At 63.2% G+C, this 20,861-nt stretch overlaps 2 protein-coding genes across 5 annotated transcripts; one reads left to right on the forward strand and one right to left on the reverse strand.

Annotated features, from left to right (window-relative positions):
* Positions 1 to 183: 183 nt before the first annotated feature.
* KLHDC9 (kelch domain containing 9) lies at positions 184 to 2,502 on the reverse strand. 2 transcript variants are annotated; one of them, XM_053915731.1, is made up of 5 exons: positions 2,372 to 2,502; positions 1,277 to 2,291; positions 952 to 1,111; positions 671 to 869; positions 184 to 438 (listed from the first exon to the last, which is right to left on the reverse strand). In XM_053915731.1, exons 2-5 carry the CDS (start codon positions 1,798 to 1,800, stop codon positions 272 to 274), a joined length of 1,050 nt encoding a protein of 349 aa, XP_053771706.1. In that variant the 5' UTR covers positions 1,801 to 2,291; positions 2,372 to 2,502; the 3' UTR covers positions 184 to 271. The 2 variants fall into 2 exon arrangements, with proteins under 2 accessions (XP_053771706.1, XP_024436251.3); XM_024580483.3 differs by having other exon boundaries at positions 1,277 to 2,445.
* A 4,019-nt stretch (positions 2,503 to 6,521) lies between these two features.
* NECTIN4 (nectin cell adhesion molecule 4) lies at positions 6,522 to 20,593 on the forward strand. 3 transcript variants are annotated; one of them, XM_053915938.2, is made up of 9 exons: positions 6,522 to 6,948; positions 13,792 to 14,151; positions 15,508 to 15,798; positions 16,590 to 16,710; positions 17,532 to 17,680; positions 17,865 to 18,024; positions 18,380 to 18,455; positions 18,726 to 18,800; positions 19,137 to 20,593. In XM_053915938.2, exons 1-9 carry the CDS (start codon positions 6,897 to 6,899, stop codon positions 19,359 to 19,361), a joined length of 1,509 nt encoding a protein of 502 aa, XP_053771913.1. In that variant the 5' UTR covers positions 6,522 to 6,896; the 3' UTR covers positions 19,362 to 20,593. The 3 variants fall into 3 exon arrangements, with proteins under 3 accessions (XP_053771913.1, XP_053771914.1, XP_053771915.1); XM_053915939.2 differs by having other exon boundaries at positions 6,526 to 6,948; positions 17,868 to 18,024; XM_053915940.2 differs by lacking the exon at positions 18,726 to 18,800 and having other exon boundaries at positions 6,528 to 6,948.
* The last annotated feature ends 268 nt before the right edge of the window (positions 20,594 to 20,861 follow it).

A 20,861-nucleotide genomic window follows, 5' to 3' on the forward strand; every position in this document is an offset into this window, starting at 1 on the left:
TGAGCTCTAGCCTGGAACCTTCTCCCACTGCGAGGGGCGGGGTTCGCTGGGGCAGGGGAAGCACTGGTGTGAGGCTGTGGCTCCAGCCTCAGAGGAAACCCACACTCCTTTCCCTTGCATTCACAGGTGTCTGCTTTTCGCTTCCCAACCCCAGAGACTCAGACACAGACTCTGACTCTTAGGTTGAAATTTAATAAACATTTGATGTGAGGCAGGCAGCTCTAGTAATAACACTGTGAGGCCTGACCGTGCGCCCTGGCGCCACAGTTCCTTAGAGGTAGAGGTCCAGGGTGCAGACCTGCGGGCTGGCTGTCCTGCCATCCTCACCGAAACCGCCCACCAGGTACAGCTGGTCGTTACAAAGGCAGGTCCGGTGGCCCACGCGCTTCAGCGCCCGGTCGGCACAGGGGAAGCGGAACCACAGAGCAGGGGAAGTGCCTGTTGAGAGAGACTGGGCTGGGCACTGGGGCTCTTAACCAGACCGTAGGTTTGTCCCTGTTTTCCCTCCTCACTTGATTGTTGGCCTCTGCAAAACTAAATAATCTGTGTATTCCTCAAACTTGTCAACTAATTCTTCCTCCTCCCCACCCCGTGACTACCCGCTTTCTTCTACGGCCTCGGGTCTCCCTGGGCTCCCCACTCAGTCCTCAGCCGCAAGGCTGGCTCTCACGGGCATCGTAGACATAGAGGTCATTGCAGACGGTGTCTCTGGCTCTGGTCAGAGTTTCTCCACCGAATAGCACAGCAAAGGGCCCGACCACGGAACAGGAGTGATAACGAAGTCCCCGGGGCCCCTGCGGGGACCCCTGCCCGCTGCTCACAAGCTTTCCCAGCTGTGCCATCAAACGAGGGGCCTCGGACGGCTCCTCCTGGGGGGAGAAAGGAGGGACTGGAGGGATTTGAGCGTCCCACTTTTAACCGCCTTCCGCCTGAGCAAGGTGTGAACAGTACCTTAATCTTCCCGCGACCCCACTGCCCAGCTACTTCTGGGTCAGCTGAGCTGCATCCCCCAAAGAGCAGGAGCTGGTGGCCTGGGCGGGGCCCCGGGGTCGGGAGGAGGGCGGCGCAGTGCCCAGATCGGGAGGCCGAGCGGCAGCTTTCCTCCGTGTAGCTGCGGGCGCACACCAGTCAGGTTGAGTCGGGGTTCCAGAAACTGGGCGCTGTCCTACCCGGTTCCCACCCCTTAGCCAAGGGTAGAAAGCAGGCAGGGACGCGACGGTAGCAGGAGAGCTCGGCCATCCCCAGGGAGGAGGGGGACGCGGGATGGGGGGCATACCAATAGGTGCGGGCACTGGGGTCGAGCCTCAGCGAGTAGATGCTGCCGTAGCGGCGCTGAGTGCGCGTCCCGCCCTCCCGGCCAGCCACCCTCAGCTCGCGGTCCGAGAGGCGGGTGCAGGTGTGGCCGCTGAGGCCGGCGGGGGGGCGGCTGCTGGGCTCCGCGGTCCACGCTTCCCATTCCCCACGCTCCGTGTCCAGCGCAGCCACCGAGGCCAGGCGGCGCACCCCATCCCAGCCGCCCACAGCGCACAGCCAGCGCCCGCACAGCGCCGCTGCGTCGTGGTGGCTGCGCCTCGGGCCGCCCCGCACCCCCTCCCTCACGGCCAGGCCCCCCACCACGTCCAAGACCACGGTGTCGCCGCTCGGCTCAGTAGCCCCGCCGCTCAGGAGGCCCCCCACCATATAGAGCCGGCCCCGCAGCTCAGTGCACGAGTGGAAGGCCCGCGCCAGCAGCGCGTCCCGGGCCACCGGGCGCCAAGTCCAGCGCGAGCCCCCCGCCCTGCCCGGGTACGCCGTCGCCATAGCCCGGGGTGCAGGGGGCTGCGAGGCACCCTCCACAGGGTCCTGGAGCCGCAGACGCCTCCGGCTTCGCTCCCTCCGCCGTCGCCCAGCAACCGGCGCTGCAGCGCGACCACGCTGCAAACCGATGGTCGCAAAGCGCCGATTGCCGTGGCGATGGGAGCACGGGCAGCGTGGGTTACGGTGGCCGTAGGAGCTGTGCGAGGTGAATGAAAGTCTTGGAAGCCGGTTCCCTGCAGCGGCGCGAGGCAGAGGAATCTTGGGAGGACCGCGTCCCTAAGCGGCGAGCTAGGTGCCGACGGGACAGGAGGGGTCGTGTTGGGCTCCCGGGGGCAGGAGGGGCGCCTGGCCTTACAGCCGCAGACTCAGGGTGTTCATTTCTCCGCAGCAGCCCTACCTTGGTGCTCCGCCTGGCCGCTGGGAGGCAGCAGAGCCCGGGCTCTGGGGCTCGCGGTTCCCACAACACTAGGACACAGGGGCGAGGGCCCCTAGACCTGGGATCAAAGGCATGAGTCGCTCCGGTGAGCTGCGCTCGGGCCAAGTAGGGGCGGAGCGAAGAACGATTGCTGCCCACCTTGTGTCTTCCTGTTCAAGCCTGGCCCGTGGACGGCTCCTCCCTGTGCCCCCGGGACCCAGCGAGGAATGAAGGGTCCCAGATGCAAGCGGATGGTTTCCGCCACGGCCGGCAGGGCAGACAGAGACCCCTCCTGCGGGGCGGGGCGGGCCCGAAGCTGGATCTGCGTCCCCAGAGCTGGGCTGTACGCGGGGCGAGCGCTGAGCGCTGCCGCTTTTGCCTCTGGTTTCTACACCTGGGTGGCCCACGCGGTCCAAGCCACGGAGGTGGCCAGAGTGGGCCAGTGGTCTGGCAGCACAGCCGGGGTTTGCCCACCCTGACTCTCCTGCATCAGTCGGAGAAGGCGGCGCGGGCCCGGTGTTCAGGGAGGCACAGCCAGAGAACCGAGAGGGTTGCCGGGACCTGCACCCCATGTGCACCTTAAGCCCAAGGCTCCGTCGTACGGGAGAAAGCCTCTGCGCCCGCAGCTATCGCTTCGCTGGAGTCCGACATGGAGGGCCCTGTTTCCTAGTTCATGAGAAAGTCTAACAAACCCATAACTTCTCATGTCTTCGGCTGAAGTCTGAAAGCCAGTCTTCTCCCTGAGGCTTGTGGCCAGCTGACCTCCCAACAGCTAGGTTCCGATCTGTCACTGTCCTAGGATTGGGAGCAGGGGGGTCACTCTCCTTACCTTGCAGTGACCTGTTCTGCTCTGCAGCTGCCCCACCAACCCCAGGGCTGGTGCGGGGGTGAAGCTAGATTGCAGCGGGGGGGGGGGGGGGGGGGGGGGCGGGTGGAGCTGCGGAGCTGCGGATGAGGGCCAGAAGAGCCATCTTTGGTTGGGAGAGGAGCCATTCGTGCTGCCTCCAGCTGAGAAGGTGCAGGGCCTGGAGTGAGCCGAGGACAGCCCCTTGGGGAGGGAGTCGGGTTGCAGGGAGCACAGCCTGGGGTCCCTCACAGGATCTGCTGCCACCACTTGGGAGACTCTGATTCCATGAGGGCTCCTACTCTTGCCCGGGACCAGCCAGGACCTCTCTCTAGAGCCTCCTAAAGCATGAGCCCGGCCTGAGACCAGGACCAAAGAATAAAGGCACCTGCCTCTGCATCCACTCCCTGGTCCCTGACCTTCGTGACACTGTTTACAGAGCACCCCTGGGCTGAGAAGCAGAGCCCTGTGCGTCTGGTCCAGCGCCTCCTGCTGCCCAGGCCATTCTGCCTGGCTCCAGGGCCCTTCAGGGTCATGCAGATTCCACCCCACAGCTCTGATGAATGCTGTTAAGTGACCAGGAACCGTGGTTGTCACAGGATGGGGCTGGAAATGAGATCGAGGCATCTGCAGGACAGGCTGCGCAGCACATGGAATCCCGTGGGAAACAGGACATCATCTAGACATCGTGCACAGTGACGCCCCAGCCTGAAGGGAGGACAGGTGTTTTCAGCGGAGGAAGAGATGCTGGGATCCCGTGTCCTGTATGGGGTCCCTCCCCGCCCCTCAGTGGGTGCCAGCGCCCCCTAGGGGACGGAAGGAAGTCCCATACCCCTAGTCTCCCACCACGGTATCAGGCGGCACCCCAGCCGGGTCTGTTCAAAGTGCAGAAGCCAAGGCAACAAGCAGATGAGGAGAAGCAGCGCTGGACAGGAAGGGCTGCAGACGGCCTGTCCGCGCCCACATGCCAGCTGCTTCCACCCTGATTTGCTAGTGCTCTTGTCTCTCCCAAAGCCGTGTCCCTCCTCTGACCTGGGATCTCACCACAGACAAACAGGACGTTACTCACACAGGAGCTTGCCCGGCTGCCCCCAACCCACCCTCCCAACACCCAGCCCTTCCCACCGGCCGCCCACTGGTCTGACCCTCACTCTCACTCTTCCTCCCCCCACCCCACCCCACCCTGGCCCTGCCTGACTCACCTCTAAGGCCCATTGACACAAACAAAACTTTCAGCACAACCCACTCCAACCGGTTTAGTTCAGGTGTGTGGCTGCCACAGGCCAGCGGGGCCACAGGCGGGTGCTGGGACACGCACAGGTAGCGAGCACCCGCACCTGTGCCCACGGCCAAGGATGGACGCGGGGGCCGCATATTCACCAGGGAGTGCACCACGAGGCACAGTTCGCATCTCTGTCTCTGCTCACCCAGGGCTCCCCGAGGGCCCCTGTCCCCTCCCTGGACTGGCACCAAGTGGCGCACCCTCGTGCCAGGTGAATGGATGCAGGCAGGCACGCGTTCGTGCTGAGGATGCCACCGTGGCGTGAATTGCTCCCATTCTTGGGCTGGAATGTGGGTGGGAGTGGGGTGGGAGGAGGCATGAGGGGAATGGGGCTTGATGAGACGGGGTGCTGCTCTGGGAATCCTCCCTGGCCAGCTTTCTTTGCAGCCTGTACCCTGGAACCTGCCTTCCACGGGCTTCCCCCTAGATAAGGGATGCAGAGGCCTGAGTATGAGCACGTGTCCCTGCCCCCCAGCAAGGCCCTGAGACAGTGGATCACAGCTCGGGGAGTGGGGTGGGGGCATGTGGAGGGAGGGAGAGAAAGAACCCCCTCCCCCAAGGCCGCCCGTGCTGTGTACAGGGGCCATGACAGTATGACGGTCCTTCCTGGCCCCCATACCACCTGTGGAGCCTGGCCTCCACCCGCCCTGTGTGGCTGAGGCCGGGGTGGCTTCTGGACCAGCAGCACTGTGGCAGGGACCCGGGTATACTTCAATGGGAAAGCTGAGGGAGATGCAGGGACTGCTTCCCCAGCCATGCCTGTTTCCCTGGGTTTCCTGGACTGGGAGAGGTGTGTCCATGGGATGGGAAAGAGCAGCTCTGGAACCATGCGATAGGATCCAGCGTGTGGTAATTATGATTATAACGCAGGGTGCTCCCCTCCCACTCCCCCTGCCCTGCCCACCCCTGCCTTCCAGCAGGGATCTCAGAGCAGCATCAGGGTGCGGCTGCTCCCCACCAGCCCTGATCCTCCCTCTACCCCAAGTCCTGAGAGGGAGGGGGCTGGGCAAGGTGGACATGGGCAGGAACCGAGCAGTTTGGGCATCCTGCCTGACCCTGGCGCCCTTGAAGAAGAGGTCACTACACGGTCACGGCTGAGAGCTGGGATCTAGGGCCAGAGAGGGATCCTGGTCCAGAGCAGGGATGGGTATGGTCCCGGTCACCAACCAGGGGTCTCTACCGACACCCCTGCCTTCCTGGACTCGCCTTTAAGATGAGGTATTCAGTCCCTTGTGTGCTGGGGGCTGTCTCAGCATGGATAACTGAGACAAGAAGGTAAAACAAGCCTGACTTTCAAGTTCACAGACTGCAGCTCTCGTCCTGTCCCTCAATTTACACATTTGCTGACTCCCTGGCACACAGCAGGCTTCAATCAATGCTGCCTGAACCGAAGCTTACAATTTACTTACGGAGATAAGATGTGCACAATTACAAGTGCGCAAACTGTAATAAAGGGCCTAGCAGAGGCTGAGGAAGAGCAGGAGATGGTTTAAATCAAGATCGTCCTTTCGAAGCCTAGTATTGTGAGATAAATGGGCAAAGTGACCATGGAGATGGTGGGAAGGGACCCCTCGCACCTGTGGGACTCCTGGCCAGGTAACAAGAAGGTGTGACCAGGTGGGCAGGCCAGAAACCTAGGGGCTAATTCCCTGGTCAGTCCCTTGGCGTCTCATACCTAGGGGTGGGGTGGGGGGTCCCTCAGGTTCCTCCTTAAGGATCTTTGAAGTAGCTTCCTGCCTCCGAAACACAGGCATCTGAGTGAACCCTGAGAGGCCCTCCTGCAAGCCCCTCCACTCTCTGGGCCGCTTCTCATCTGAGGGAGGACGGACAGGGCTGGGTCTGTCTCCGCCGCCCCTGAGTCTGGGCCGCCAACACTGAGCCCCTCCCACCCCCAGGAGCCTGGGAGGATGCTAAGGTCCCAGGAGGGCAGCAAGGCTGGCGGGGTATGGGATGCTTAGGTTCCTCTCCACCCACAGGGCCTTGCCCTATTCCTCCCGGCCCACACCTCCCTCCTGGGGCCAGAGGGCCTTCTGCTGCCCTCCCCGCCTACCCCTCCACCTTGCTTCTCTCTTCACAGCCCCTTCCACACATGCTGCCAGGTGAAGCCTAGAGCTGAGGATGGGATCCCACCCCACCAGGTCCTTCCCTCCCTCCCCAGCACCCATTAGCTGGCCCAGGCCGTGGGGGCGGCGGCTCTGCGTCTCCGTGCCAGGCCCAGCCCCCAGAGACGCACCTGTTCTGACCTGCTGAGCAGGTTCCCAGGTTTCTACCGTAGTTGTTGGCCACAGCGTGGGAAGAAGCTCTGGGGGAGCACAGAGCTCCGATCACCGCTCCTTGGGGGTAACCACAGTGGGGTGGGCAGAACGGGCAGGTCCCCTCGCAGGAGCCCCGGAGGGACAGGCCGGTGCTACGGTGCCTGAGGACTCCGTGACTTCCCCTGCCTTTGGGTTGGCGCCCTCTCCAGCTCTCGAGCCGGCTCCCAGGGAGCACTCAGCGGACCTTCAGAAACGCTGGGCAGGTCTGCGTTTGGACCAAGGCCCCTGTCCCTGGGAGCCGACATGTGGGGGCCTGAGCTCTGGCTGCTGCTGTTGCTCCTGGCGTCGTTCACAGGTAGGCCTCCTGGAGCCACCGGGACCCTTGCTGCCGAGCCCGGGTTGGGTGAGCACACACACCCACCCTCCCTCCCTCGAATCTGCACTGAGCACCCATTCCCTCTCCCACCCCCACTGCCAGTCGTGCCCCCAGGAGGCTCAGACCAGCTCCTCTTGGTGTCCCCTCCTGCCCTGGGCCAGGCCACCACGTCTGGGTGCCCTGATGACTGCCGCAGAGACTGGAGCTGCCTCGGGGGAAAGAGATGAGGTGCAGAGGGGCAGGGCACCCTCCACTCGGGGTCTCCGGGGGCAGCCCTCACCTCCCTGCTGGGCCCAGAACTGCTGACTGGCGCTGAGGCTGACTCAGGCTGAGCTGGTCTGCAGTCATGGGAGTGAGTGCAGGATGCCTGGTGCCCAGAGAGAGGACAGGGCGGCCCTCCTCCTCTCTCCGTGGCATCCTAGAGTCCCAGGACCAGGCACCTGTTCGGGGCAGCGGCCCCTCGCTTTCCCTGGACACATTGTTAGAGGCATGGTGGGGTCATGCGGTGATTCCTCAGACAAGGTGGGACCTGGGGCAGGGAACCTTGTTCAGCTAGGTGTGGTTCCCTCTAGCTCACCCCTGTCCCCCATTGTCTGAGTCAGATGCCTTGTATTCCTGCTGCCTAGTGTGCAGAAAGCAGATATAACAGATGCCTTGTATTCCTGCTGCCTGGTGTGCAGAGAGCAGATATAACAGATGCCTTGTATCCCTGCTGCCTGGTGTGCAGAGAGCAGACATAAGTGACCTGGGTTTCTCATCTTCAGATGGGGAACAGCGTGTGTGCTGTGCCCAAGGAGACCCCAGCGGGATTGCATGGGCCATGCCCAGGGTGATGAGTAGCGGAGGCGGCCCCCTTTGGGGGTCTGGGGACCTGCTCATGGGACAGTTTGACTCCCAATCCTTGGAGCAGCCTGGTTGCCCAGGAGGGCCAGCATCGTCCCCGCCGTGTCCCCAGCCAAAGCCGTCAAGGCCTGGATGTGCGGGTGGTGGGGCTGCTCTCCTTCGATCTTAAAATGGAAAGGCAGTTGGCCCCTGCTCCCCACATCCTAAGTCCCACTCTCCAGACTACCCTCCTCACTTGCTTAGGCCAGGAGGGCGTGGCCTGCTACAGGGGGCCAGGGCCTCAGCCACTCCCGCAGGACCTGCCCACACTCAGGAGTGGAGTTGCTGAGTCTCAGGACTCGGCCGGGATCAAAGATCTTGAAGCTCTAGCTCCCGCACTGGACAGGAGGGAGACGGAGAAGCAGGCAGGGCAGGGAGCCCTGCCAGTCACTGCTGGGTCTGCCGGCTCCAAGCCCACTGAGTCCGGGACGCCTGCGTGCAGCAGGGCAGGGTCCCTGGCATCTTTCTCCACGACACAGAGCTGTTCTTCCTACCAGAAGCCCAGGGAAGGGGAGAGGAGGCCCCCTCCAGGAAGGGCATCACCCCAACCCTGCCCAGTGCCTGGCGGAAGGGGGCTGTGGACAGGGAGGCAGCCTGGCCCCAGGATGGCCCTGGAGGCTGGTGCCCAGCCAATCACCACAATGCTGTCACGCCCACAGGGCTGGCAGGTGCCCTGAGGGCTGGGGTGCAGACCTCAGGCCCTTGGCCTGAGCACCAGGGGGCCCCCCACACTGCCACCCCCGTCCGCCTTCTCTGTGTTCAGGCATCCCCTCAGCGGCCCCCGGGAAGCTGGAGTGTTTCTTGTCCCTGAAAAAGCCTTGGGCTGAGAGAAGCCAGAAGGCTTGGACTCTGGCCCCAGTTTGGCTATTAATCTGTTAGGGGGCTGGGGGCACCGAAGACACCCAGAGGTGGGACCTGATGGTCTCCATGGCTTCCCAGATCTGAGAGCCTTTGTGTGCGAACGTCCAGCCGGGTGGTCAGTCTGGCTGTGGCAATAGAGGGGGGTGGCCTGGCCGCATCTCTGAGTGGGAACCAAGGCCAGCTTTCCCCAGGCACCACCTTCTGCCTCAGCACGTTGGGCCCCCAACTGCGGGGCCAGGAGAGCTCTGCGCCCTGGGGCCCTGCCCCACCCCTGACAGGGAGATGAGCGGGCTTGGGAGGCGCCCAAACTCAGCTCTTTGTTTCTCTTTAATGGGATGAGCTTCCGGGTGAGGTCCCCTCCTCCTCCCTCCCAAGTCTGCCCACACCCTGACACCCCTCCAGTAGGGTCTCCTCCCTAGCTCTTTGTCTGGCCCAACTGGGCCCCCCAGGGTCAGAGGGTGAGGGGTTCTCCGAATTCTGAGGTCTGTGCTCTGGGGGTGAGGACCAGCCTTTTGTTGGGGTTGGTTTCCTAGAAAGGGAGAGGCCGTCCCTGGTTTTCTACTCCTGTTACACTGGGGGGCAGGCCCTTTCCTGTAGGACCTGCCCAGAACCAGGCAGGCCCTGTGGCCCCAGTGACCTCCGGGACGCTGGGTGGCTCGGGGGCTGCGCTGAGAGGACCCTGCCACAGAGACAGTGCAGCAGAGCCCACCGCCCCAGGAACACGTGGACCGGCTGCCTCGGGCACCCCACACGGGGGACCTGGCCCGCAACCCAGGCATGTGCCCTGACTGGGAATTGAACTGGCCACCTTCTGGTTCACAATCCAGAGTCACAGCAGCCAGGTCCAAACAGCCATTTCTGCACCAGATTTAGGCAGGGGGGAGGCTGGGGAGGGTAGGAGCTGAGTCGGGAGGGGAGGGGAGGAGTTCAGGGGAACAGAACAGAAAAGGAGAAGGTGACGTTCAGACCTGGGGCTGCTAGCCCCTGGAGGAGGGCTGTGAAGGAAGGACAGGAACCTTGGCCCCGGCCTTCCCCTTAGTTCTCTGCCCCACTCCCCTTGCCTTTACAATTGGTGTGAGCCGAGAGCCGAGCTGGGGCAGAGCTGGCCGCACTTGGGGGGTGGCTGGCAGGATTTGGGGGTGGCTAGGACCTCAGGAGTTTGGGAGAAGTTGAATCCTGGGTCTCCCACCCACAGTGTGGCTGCTGTGGTGACTCAGCCGGGCTCAGACTGGCTCCGGGGGGTTTAGGGGACTTATCTGTGTGTCTGGGCCAGAGCGGAGCTGCCTCCAGGCCTGCCCTGCCCCATTGTTCTCTCGGCTCTCGCTGCGATCAGTGTGGCCCCCCCTCCCAGACTCTAATCGGTGGGTGGGCGCTTTGCCCGGGTTGGGAAGCTCTCACTAAGCTGGGGGGCTTAGGATGATGGGGGTAAGTGAGGGAGAGTCTCCTGGTTTTCCAGAGTTGCTCAGCACTCCACGGCCACAGCAGTGCAGGAGGGGAAGGAAAAGGGCTTGTTTGTGTCACCTGTCCTGAATGGGGGGCTTCAGGGCCCCCCTCCCAGGTGCCTTCTCACCTGTCTCACCTGCATCTCCCCACTCTGCGGGGGAGGCTCGGATTCATGGAGGAGCCCAGACCCTGCATGGCTCGGCCCTTCCCCCAGCCCCAGGCAGGGTGCCCCTTTCTGCCACACCTGCACCAGAAGACCATCGTGGGGATCTGGAGCCAGAGCTAGTTTTCAGGTAGTAGCCTCAGCAGAGCCCTTGGGGGGCCAGAGGTGCTTGGAGTCTGGGGAGCAGCTGGCGGTGAGGAGGGTGAGTCCTGGTGAGAACCTAAGGAGCAAGGGCAGAGTGAGGTCTTGTTCTGTTCTGATGGGGAGCCCTTGACGGCAAATTCCCGTCACCTGGGGGGGACAGTGACCTCATTTCTGGGTCCCTGCGCCTGAGCCGACTCTGCCCTGCACTCTGTGCTGAGGTGGGAGGGCGGCCAGGGCATCACTCTGGCCAGACACAGAGCCACATGCCACTGACCGAGACAGCTGAGACAGGGGACCAGGCAGGCAGGCAGACGTCCGAGTGTCCACCATGCGCAGAGTCCGAAGCCCCCTCACCCACATGCATAGCCGCCCAGCGCTTCTCTCTGGACACACAAAGGTACGCACACTGTCCAGAAGGTCAGATGGTACCACCCCCAGGCAACACACCTCCTGCAGGTGAGGAGACAGCCCCAGTGTGCAGACAACCAGCCACCAGAGCCCCAGGCCTCACCTGCAGCCCTGCATCCAGGCCCACAGAACTCACACTCCCTCCTCCTCACTGACCCCACTGTCCCCCCAGGGGATGCTGATGGGGAAAGTCCCCTTGTAAGGAAGAGCCTCCTTCCCCAGAGACACTCTCTGTGGCTGTTGGCCTCAGTTTCCCCTCCTGAGACCACAGGCCAGGCCTCACACACAGGGGAAAGTTGGGGTCAAGCTCAGGGGAGGGGGGAGTAGCCAGCCAGCGGCATCCAGGGAGGGCCGGTCTGGGAGCACGCGGGTGTGGGGGCCTGGCCCGGGTGGGGGAGGCCGGGCAGGGACCCGTCTGGCCAGTCGGGCCTGTTCCCTCCCTTGCGCAAGGTGTGGCTGGTGGCGGCTGTGGCTCCGCAGCAGGTCTGAATCACCAGGGCTCCTGACCAGCGTCCTGGGGCTGCAGGGTGGAGGGCTGGGAGGGTCAGAGGGCGGAGGGCCTGCCAGCAGAGTCCACCAGCCTCAGCAAACAGGCGCAGGAGAAGGGTGGTAGGCTTGGCCCACACCGTGACCTCACCAGACAGGCGGTGTGTCTTCCGTGCGCTGGTGACATCACCATGCTGACACCAGGGAGGCCCTGGGCGGGGGAGGGGAGGCCGTCCTGGCTGCTCTGGTTCCGCCTGAGCGCAGGCTCTCTCCTCCTTCCGCGTGCGTGCGTGCGTACGTGTGGGGGCGGGTGTCCCCCTGAGCTGAGATGCTCCCACTAAATACTGGATTTGGGACAAGGGGGGCTGTGGGAGAAATCCAGAGGGGCTTCCCTGTTGTCCTGGGCTCCTCATTGTGCAAAGTTTGGGCTTGTCCCTGGGACGCGGGTCTTGGGCTCACTGGCAGGGACCCGAGGGTGGGACCGGGTGTGTGCTGGCTGCTCGGTGCCTGCTGTGCCCTGGGGACTGATTTTGGGGAGAGTGTGGGTGACCAGTTGGGGGGCAGGTGGTTGTCAAGTGTCAGGATGCGAATGAGAAGCACACTCTGGCGCCATCCTGGAAGTCGTCCTCAGAGGGGCTTCAGTGTCTCGCTGGGGCCGGGCTTGGGTTCCGGTAGCCAGTGCAGACAGCCATGTGGGAACAGAGGACGAGGTGCAGGAAGCCCCCATCTGCGGCCACCCCAGGCCTTCCCTGGTGGCCCTGCCCCCTCTGGGGTGGACGGGAGGGGCTGGGGAGAGTACATGCGGTTCGCTGGACTCCCAGGCTGGGCTGGGTGGGACCAACACCAACTCAGGTGGCTCAGGGCCCTGGTATCCAGCCCTGCAGGTCTGTCCCGTCCCTTTCAGGGCCCTCCCAGCTCCCAGCAGCCTCCTCCCTCCGCCGCCCTCCCATCCCATGCAAGCAGGGCTTCGGGACCCCTCCCTCTGCCCCAGGCTCTGCTTCACTGGGACCCTCTGACCCACTGGGGGTGCCCCTGTCCCCCCATGCCTGCCCCGTCCACCCCCTTCTTCTTTCCCTTGTAGCAAACCCAGCTAACCAGTCCTTCCTGCCAAAGGCCACGCTGCCCACTTCTCCCTGCCCAGCCCAGAGAGACTGCTGGTTCCTCCTTGGTGCCCCTGCCCACCCTCTGCCTGTCTCACTCATTCGCTCACCCAGTGGCCTGACCGAGCGCCGATTACAGGCCGGGATGCAGGCCACATGCTACACGTGCGACGTGAGGCCCAGTCTCCTCTCTGAGGAGCTCAGCAGGGGGAACGGCAGGCGCAATCGGCAGGATGAAGCGCTGTGGTGGGGGGGGAGGGGAGCCGCTGCAGGGGTGGCACCAAGCTGCCTGCGCCCACAGTGGGGTGGGGGGTGGACTCCAGGACGGTGTCCACACAGGTGAGTAGCAGCCACCAGAGAGGGAGGAGGGCGTGCCTGCAGGGCCGTGGGAACGAGGACTGCGCAGCGGGTGTGTGGAGCGCGTTTGAGTCTGCCGGTCATCTCCCTTCCTGGGCAGGTCGGTCGTGCCGAGCTTCTCCCAGGAACTGTCCCCTTCCCCCCGCCCACCACCCAGGGGCTCGCCTGGCCCCTCCTTGCAGGGCACTGAGTCAGAACCACCGCACCTGGGCCCCTCTCGGTCTCCACCTGCGCTGTCATGGGGGCAGGAGCCAGGCCCTCCTTGCAGACAGGGCTGCAGGGCCGATCTGGTCTGCAGGGCTCGCTCTTCCTCATGGATGCACGGGCACTCGCCGCCCGCGCTGTCCCCACGTCCTGGTCCTCTGGCTGCGGCTCCCGGGCGGACCCTGTCACTCACCGAGCATCTGCGGAGCGCGGCCTTTCTGTCTGGGGGGGCTTGCTCCTTCCTGTCCTGCAGCCTCCATCCCCTCCCACTTAGGCCACCTTCCTCTCCCTGGGAATCCAGGTCTCTCATCTTCAAGCCTCGCAAAGGCTGTTCTGCAGGGCTGCCTGGGATGGGCTATCCCGCACACCCAGGCCCTTGCCGTGGCCTTGGCCCGTGGCCACGCCTCCTGCAGGCGCTCTTGCCCCCTCGGTGGGACGGGCGTTTCCATGGTACGCCCAGGAACACGGACGTGGCCCCCTGAGAGGACCCTGAGTGCCCTGAGGGCAGAGGCATGGTCTCCGGTGGGTCACAGCCCCCACCCTGGACTGGGAGAGGGTGTAACTCTTCCACTCCTCCTGGGCGTGGCCTTAGGCAAGTCACTTCCTCCCTGGGTCTCAGTTTCCTCACCTATTAAATGGTGAGAATAACGCCTACCTGCTGGGAATGCTCTGTGGTTGTAGTGAGGTAATGGCCCCAAGTGCCCCCTTCCGTCATCCTCATTATGCGTGTCCCCCCGGGGCCCCTAACCCTGGCTGTCTCCTCTGCCCCTGCAGGCCAGTGCGTGGCTGGCGAGCTGGAGAGCGCGGACCTGGTGACGGTGGTGCTGGGTCAAGACGCGAGGCTGCCCTGCTTCTACCGAGGCGACCCCAACGAGCAGGTGGCGCAGGTTGCCTGGGCGCGCCGGGACGGGAGCGAGGGCCCGCGGGAGCTGGCGCTGCTGCACGCCCAGTACGGACTGCACGTGAGCCCGGGCTACGAGGGCCGCGTGGAGCAGCCGCCGCTACCGCGGAACCCCCTGGACGGCGCGGTGCTGCTGCGGAACGCGGTGCAGGCAGACGAGGGCGAGTACGAGTGCCGCGTGAGCACCTTCCCCGCCGGCAGCTTCCAGGCGCGGCTGCAGCTCCGCGTGCTGGGTAAGCCTGCTGCCTGTGCCGAGACCCAAGGGCGCCTGCGGGGGTGTGGGGTCGCGGAGGGGGCGCAGGGACGGGCAGGAGTAAGAGGTGGGGTAGCGGAGGTTGAGGGAGCCTCACAGCCCATCCTCCCCCCCCAATCTCCAGGTGACCCCAGCGACTTGAGCCAACTGGGTCAGCCTTGGGGAAGAATCCCTTCACTGTTAGCAGGGCTTCCTCCCGCTGACCTGAAATCTTCCCCCTTGGTTTCTTCCAACCTGTGGGGCAACACAACCCAGCTCATTCTCTCACCGGTGCCCGCGCTCTCTGCTTCCTGCACCAGCCCTCCCCTCCCCTTGATCCCCCGCCTCCAACCGCACCTGGATGCCTTCCCAGGCCCCTGCCCCACTCCTTCCCAGCTCAGGCTGGAGGCCCTCCCCCTGGCTTGGACCCAGGGTGACTGTCCAGCAGCCCACATTTCAAAGAGCAGAGACCCCAGCCTGGTGGCGCAGCTGGTTAAGGCATTGTCCCTGATGCACCAAGGTTGTGGGTTCCATCTCAGGTTAGGGCACACACAAGAATCTCTGTCTCAAAAAAAAAAAAAAAAAAAAAAAAAGCAAAAGACCTTGCTCCTGCCCCACCCAACTCTCCTCTCCAAGCTGAACTTACTGGTTTCCACAACATTTAAAGACACCCTTTCAAAGCCTCCTTCCAGTGGACGTGCAGGCCCAGATATGACCAGGTAGGGCTAATATCGTTTGATCTAGAACTTCAGTGGATGTGGTCAGAGACCAGAACTGTCCTTTAAAGCGCCACTTGGCCCTGTGGGCTCTCGTGCTCAGCGGAGGCCCTAGACCCACGGCCAAGTGAAGTGTCCTCTGTCCTGTGCTTGGGCTGTTACTGCCACAAGGACGGGAAGGCCGGTATTGGGTCCCTCTACCCACCAGCCTCGCAGAAAAACGCAAGTGTGACCTAGGCCTCAGCACCTAATAGCTGCTGGTCTAGGGACGCGTCACTTAGCCTCCCTGAGCCTCGGCCTCCCTGCCGCTGAACCAGGGAAGATAACGCCTGTGCAGCTCAGTGGTGCGCAGGCCAAATGAGAGGATGTTCGTGAGGTATTTAGCATGACACTGGGCACAAGTGCTTAATAAATGGCGCCTATTATTATTATTACATACATGTTATCTGGTTCGTTTTTAAATTGCTTCATTGTTTTCATTCAAAAGTGACCCAGCTTATTGTAAAAAACACCAAATCCTACCACTCATCTGGTATCTTTCTTGGTGAAATGAGAGGGGCTGAGCTGGGAGGGGCGGGGCCTCCTGACTGGCGGAGCAGACTCCTTGTGACCATACCTCCTGTCTGTCTCTCCCTCTGCAGTGCCTCCCTTACCCTCACTGAACCCTGGCCCAGCGCTGGAAGAGGGCCAGGGCCTGACACTGGCCGCCTCCTGCACAGCGGAGGGCAGCCCGGCCCCCACCGTGACCTGGGACACAGAAGTCAAGGGCACCACGTACAACCGCTCCTTCACACACTCCCGCTCAGCGGCTGTCACTTCGGAGTTCCACCTGGTGCCCAGCCGCAGCATGAACGGGCAGCCGCTTACCTGCGTGGTGTCCCACCCAGGCCTGCTGCAGGACCAGAGGATCACCCACGTCCTCCAAGTGGCCTGTGAGTGCTGGGGTCTCGGTGGGGGCGGGGCCCACAGGCATCAAGAAAATGGGTGAGACACCGAGACACCCTGTGCCGCACCAGGCCGGGTCCCGTGGCCACGACATGTGGCTGAGAGAACGCCAGCCTGAACGGGGAGGGCCAGGTGTTCTCTCCGACCTTCAGCACCCTGCTCCTGACAAAGGCGGTCGCCTGCCTCACAGGGCTGCGGGGAGAGTGACATGTAAACTTGGAATTGGGACCAGAGAGAAACTTGGGACAAGCCCAGGTCCTGCTGTTTACCAGGGGCCCATCAGCCTCACTAGGCTGGGGGCATAGTCACCCCACTTCCAGGGTTCCAGTGGGAATTAGGAACCGGGAGTGCCAAGCGCCTGGCTCAGTGCAGGGAAGGTGCACAGGGAACTCTGCATTGCCTTCGAGCCTCTGGGGAAGGCCACTGCTAACCCAGCATTTGGCACAAAGCTGGTCCTTGATAGATGTTGGTTAAGGAAGCGAATGAAGCAGTGGGATTGTTTAGCTTCCAGCTGTGCTGGGCACCCTGGGGGGCAGGCAGGGGTGTGCTGAGGCCCTGAGGGGCGGCCACTGTGGACTCTCTGAGCTCTGAGAGGGGGGAGCCTTGTGGTGAGGCTCTGCCAGCAGTATGCGGCCAGGGGCAGGGCTGGTACTGATGGGTAGGAAGCAGAGGTTGGGGGGTCCCTTCCAGGCAGGGTGGGGCCTGGTGTGGGAACCCTTCGAGGAACAGCAAGATCAAAGCTGTCGTTCCCATGTTTGTCCTCCCGCCTCCCACCCAGTCCTTGCCGAGGCCTCTGTGAGGGGCCTTGAAGACCGAAAGCTGTGGCAGGTGGGCAGAGAAGGCGCTACTCTCAAGTGCCTGAGTGAAGGGCAGCCCCCTCCCTCCTACAACTGGACACGGTAAGGGCCCGGGGTCCTTCCCTCTAAGGCTGGTGTGTCCTCATTATGGGCTGGGACAACATATTTTGAGCCCCAGATAAATTGGGGTGCACATTCAGACCAACACAAGAACACACGTGGTCGCCGAATGCTGCTGGATTGTACCTGGAAAAAGCTAATAAAGACCTTGGCTTTTTCCCCCTAACTTTTAAATGCTAAAGTATAATGAGGCATTTAAATATGAACATTGTATATATTTATGTAACTTCCTAAAGTGGGCAAGACAAAACGATACCTGATTAGAACTGCTATTAAACCGACACTTATAACCTGCCCCCACCTCCGCCAGTTCCCTTATGGAGGACCTGGCCCTTTCCAGGGTCTGCTGGCCGGGGAATTGGGAGGGTCGGGCCCACGTGTGGGAGCCCGTGATGGGCGCGTGGCCTTGTGCCTGGGGCTCTGCCCTGGTCGCAGTGTGCAGCCCCATGGGGGCGGGGCCCTCATCCCTTTTTCCAAGTACGCTGGGGCCCAGGCAGGAATGAAGCATCCTGTTGTGTGGACTCCACGCCCCATGTGCCTGGCGCCCAGGGCTGGGTGACGCGAGGCCTGCGGGAGCTCATGGGATGGCACGCGTGTGTGGGGGGTGCCCAGGTCAGGCTGGGCGGCAGGGAGAAGGGGGCCTCTGCCCAGGCCTGCCTGGGGGAGGGAGGGGCACCGTGGGAACAGCCTGGGCTTGGGTGACGACAGGTGGGAAGGCGGTGCAGGGCCGTCTGGGCTTGTTGGGCGGTGGCGGCCTCAGCCCGCCCGGCCAGCCAGCACCCATAGGCTTCCCCGTCCCCCAGGCTGGATGGGCCTCTGCCGAGCGGGGTGCGTGTGGAAGGGGACACCCTGGGCTTCCCCCCGCTGGCCCCCGAGCACAGTGGTGTGTACGTCTGCCACGTCAGCAATGAGCTGTCCTCGAGGGACTCTCAGGTCACCGTGGAAGTGGTTGGTAAGCCCTGGGGCAGACACAGGGACCAGGGACCAGGGGCCGGGGGCCACAGAAGCAAGACTGAGCCAACTGGAGAGGGCGGGACCATGTGCCTGTGGGGTGGTTCTGCATGTGCTTTGTGAGGACAGTGGCGGGGGAGGCGTCAGGACCTGGGCGTCCGGCTCAGACGGCGGCCTGTCCCCAGCAGACCCGGAGGAGACCACAGGGAAGCAGGTGGACGTGGTGTCGGCCTCGGTGGTGGTGGTGGGGGTGATCGCAGCACTGCTCCTGTGCCTTCTGGTAGTGGTGGTGCTGCTGATGTCGTTATACCACCGGCGCAAGGCCCAGCAGATGACCCAGAAATTGTGAGTCCTGGCTGCTCCTGGGGGGTGGTAAGCTAAGCTGGGGATACAGAGGAGGCAAGCAGCAGGTGGGCTGGGACCAGGGAGGGGGAGGGGACTGAGTGTGGACATCACGGGAGCTTATGGACAGGCTTTCGGGAGGTGAGAAAGAGCTTGGAGCCTGGACCACGGCTGGACGAGGATCCATAGGCCCGCCTGGGTGTCTGTGCTTGCACACATGTGCCCGCCCACAAGCGCTCGGCGGCTTCTCAGTCACACGTCAGGGACAGCACAACCCACGGCCCCGTGTCCCAGTGGCTGGGCTCACTGGGGAGGCCCCCACAACCCTCCACTCCTGACCTATCGGTGTCTTTCCCAGTGAGGAGGAGCTGACCCTGACCAGGGAGAACTCCATCCGGAGGATGCATTCCCACCACGCGGACCCCCGGAACCAGGTATGTGCCCCCTGCAGACCAGGAGCTCCACGCCTTTCGGCCACTGAGTCCCAGTGGGGGCTGCTCCAGGGCGCCTTTGGGGGGTGTGGCTGCTGCTTTGCATCTCCTGAAGTCACCAGATGCCATGCTGGGATGGACTGGAGGATGCTTGTATTCAGAAGAGAGGGGCTGTGGGGCTGGGGGACGATGGTCTGGGAGGAGGCTGGTGGAGGACAGAGTGGAGAGGCGGGGCCCTGTCCTGACTCCTCCCCCATGTCCGGGCCCCCGCAGCCGGAGGAGAGTGTAGGGCTGAGAGCCGAGGGCCACCCCGATAGTCTCAAGGACAACAGTAGCTGCTCTGTGATGGTGAGGCCCCCGGCCCCACCGGTGTCCCCACCACTCTCAGGCCCCCCTCTTGCTCCTCGTGTGCTGGGTCCACAGCCCCTCTCCTCACTCTCTCACCTCAGCCTGGCTCAGGCTGCCAGCCCACACCCCTGCTCTGCCTCTGTCACTGTCTCTGTCCCCATGTCCCCAACCCAACACTTGCTCCCAGCTCCCTCTCTGGTCCCCTGTGCTTCTCAGACAGTCATGACCCCTGACCCCTGCTTGTGCCTGACCTCCGACCCTGCCTTGCCCCACCGGCCCCCTTGGGTCTGACTGCCCAGTTGTGGTCCCTGACACGCCCCTGCCCTCGGTCTGCAGAGCGAGGAGCCAGAGGGCCGCAGCTACTCCACACTGACCACGGTGAGGGAGATAGAGACGCAGACCGAGCTGCTGTCCCCAGGCTCCGAGCGGGCGGAGGAAGAGGAGGATGGCGACGAAGGCATCAAGCAGGCCATGAGCCACTTTGTGCAGGAGAACGGGACACTGAGGGCCAAGCCCACGGGCAACGGCATCTACATCAACGGGCGGGGGCACCTGGTCTGACCCAGGCCCGCCTCCCCGAGCCTGGCTCCCTCTGCCGACGTGGGGGTTCTCTGCTCTCTCGGCCCCCCACACCCCACGGACTGCTCAACTTTTCCCTCCAGCCCCTGCGTCTGATGCCGGGACGGCCCGTTGGCTGCGTCCCTGCGCTGTGTGTGCAGGTCACTGAGTCTGTGTGTGAGTGTGAGTGTGAGTGTCGGCTGGGGGTGTGCGTGGCTGTGTGGCCTCCGCCTGCGAACGCAGGTGTTTGCTTCAGAACCCAGAGCAGTATTAGCGACGTGGAGGCTGGAGGCAAGAGGTGGAGACGGCTGGTATTTCCAGGTGTGCGGGCACAGCTGGAGCTGGAACCTGGCCTCCTGAGTGGGGGAGCTGGGCTCCCCCACTGGGCGCCAGAGGGCGAGTGTGGAGCCCCAGCCTGAGGTCCACAGAGTCGCCAGCTGTTCCAGAAGCAGCCCTCTGCCCTCTAGTGGCCTCGGGGCCTGCCGCACGGACATACTCTCTCTGAGGACTACTGCTCTGAACCCTTTGAGAAGAAAAAGACTTAAACAGACTTTTGATTTGTATGAAGTCGCTTCCACTTCAAGTGAGGCCAGTTTGTGCGGGAGCCCGGCACAGCCCAGACCCCGGGACTGACTTCCTGTGGGTCTGAGAGAGTTTCCTTGGAGGCATCTGAGCCTAGGAGGCCTCTCGGGAGGGAGCCTGGAGCTGGAGGGGTCAGAGGGTGTCCACCTGGGTTGTGACTTTGGGGCCAGGGTCAGTCCTCAGTTCCCTGGGCTCCTGTTTTCTTAGCTGTGTCCACAGTGGCCTGTGCCCCGTGCGTGGCTGTTGGGACTTGGTGCCGAGGGATCCTGGTTTGGTCGTTGGGGAGAGAGGGTGGGCGTCCGGGGTACACAACGGAGCTGCTGGGGGCAAAACTGTCTCCATCCCCAGGGTCTTGGGGCCGCCTCCTCAGGGCTTTTCTAGCTATGTCTCTGGGTGGAGGCTGAGTGTAGAGGGGGCCTGTTTCTACCTGGTCCTTCCAGGTACACTTGGCCGAATCCCTCAGCTGAGTGCCCAAACCCCTCCTGGCCTCACGCCTTCTGGGTCTCTGGACCAGAGGAGAGACTCCCCGCCCTGCCCCTCAGCCAGCCCGGGACCTCGGACCTGGCTCCCTCGTATGTACATTCCATGTAAATATGTGCACATTTGTACATACAAAAACGATATTCTGTTTTTAAATAAACAGATAGAAAACTCCTGTCTGGCTCCTTCCTTGCCCCTGGAGCCATGTAAGCCCCAAACCCTTGCCCTCTGTCACCTTCCCCCTAGGGTCCTGGGGAGGGAGGAGTTAGGTGCCTGTGGCTGGGAGGGGATGGGAGAGAAACGACACCCACAAGACAGACAGACGGCCACCCATGAGTCCCCAGTGGGACCTGTGTGCTCTGGAGAGGCAGACAAAGAAACCAACCCCAAAGGAGTTCCCTGGAGTATCCGAGTCGGAAGGATTTAGGGTCATCTGTGTGA

Source organism: Desmodus rotundus, chromosome 12 (assembly GCF_022682495.2).
Source record: "Desmodus rotundus isolate HL8 chromosome 12, HLdesRot8A.1, whole genome shotgun sequence".
NCBI classification, from domain to species: domain Eukaryota; kingdom Metazoa; phylum Chordata; class Mammalia; order Chiroptera; family Phyllostomidae; genus Desmodus; species Desmodus rotundus.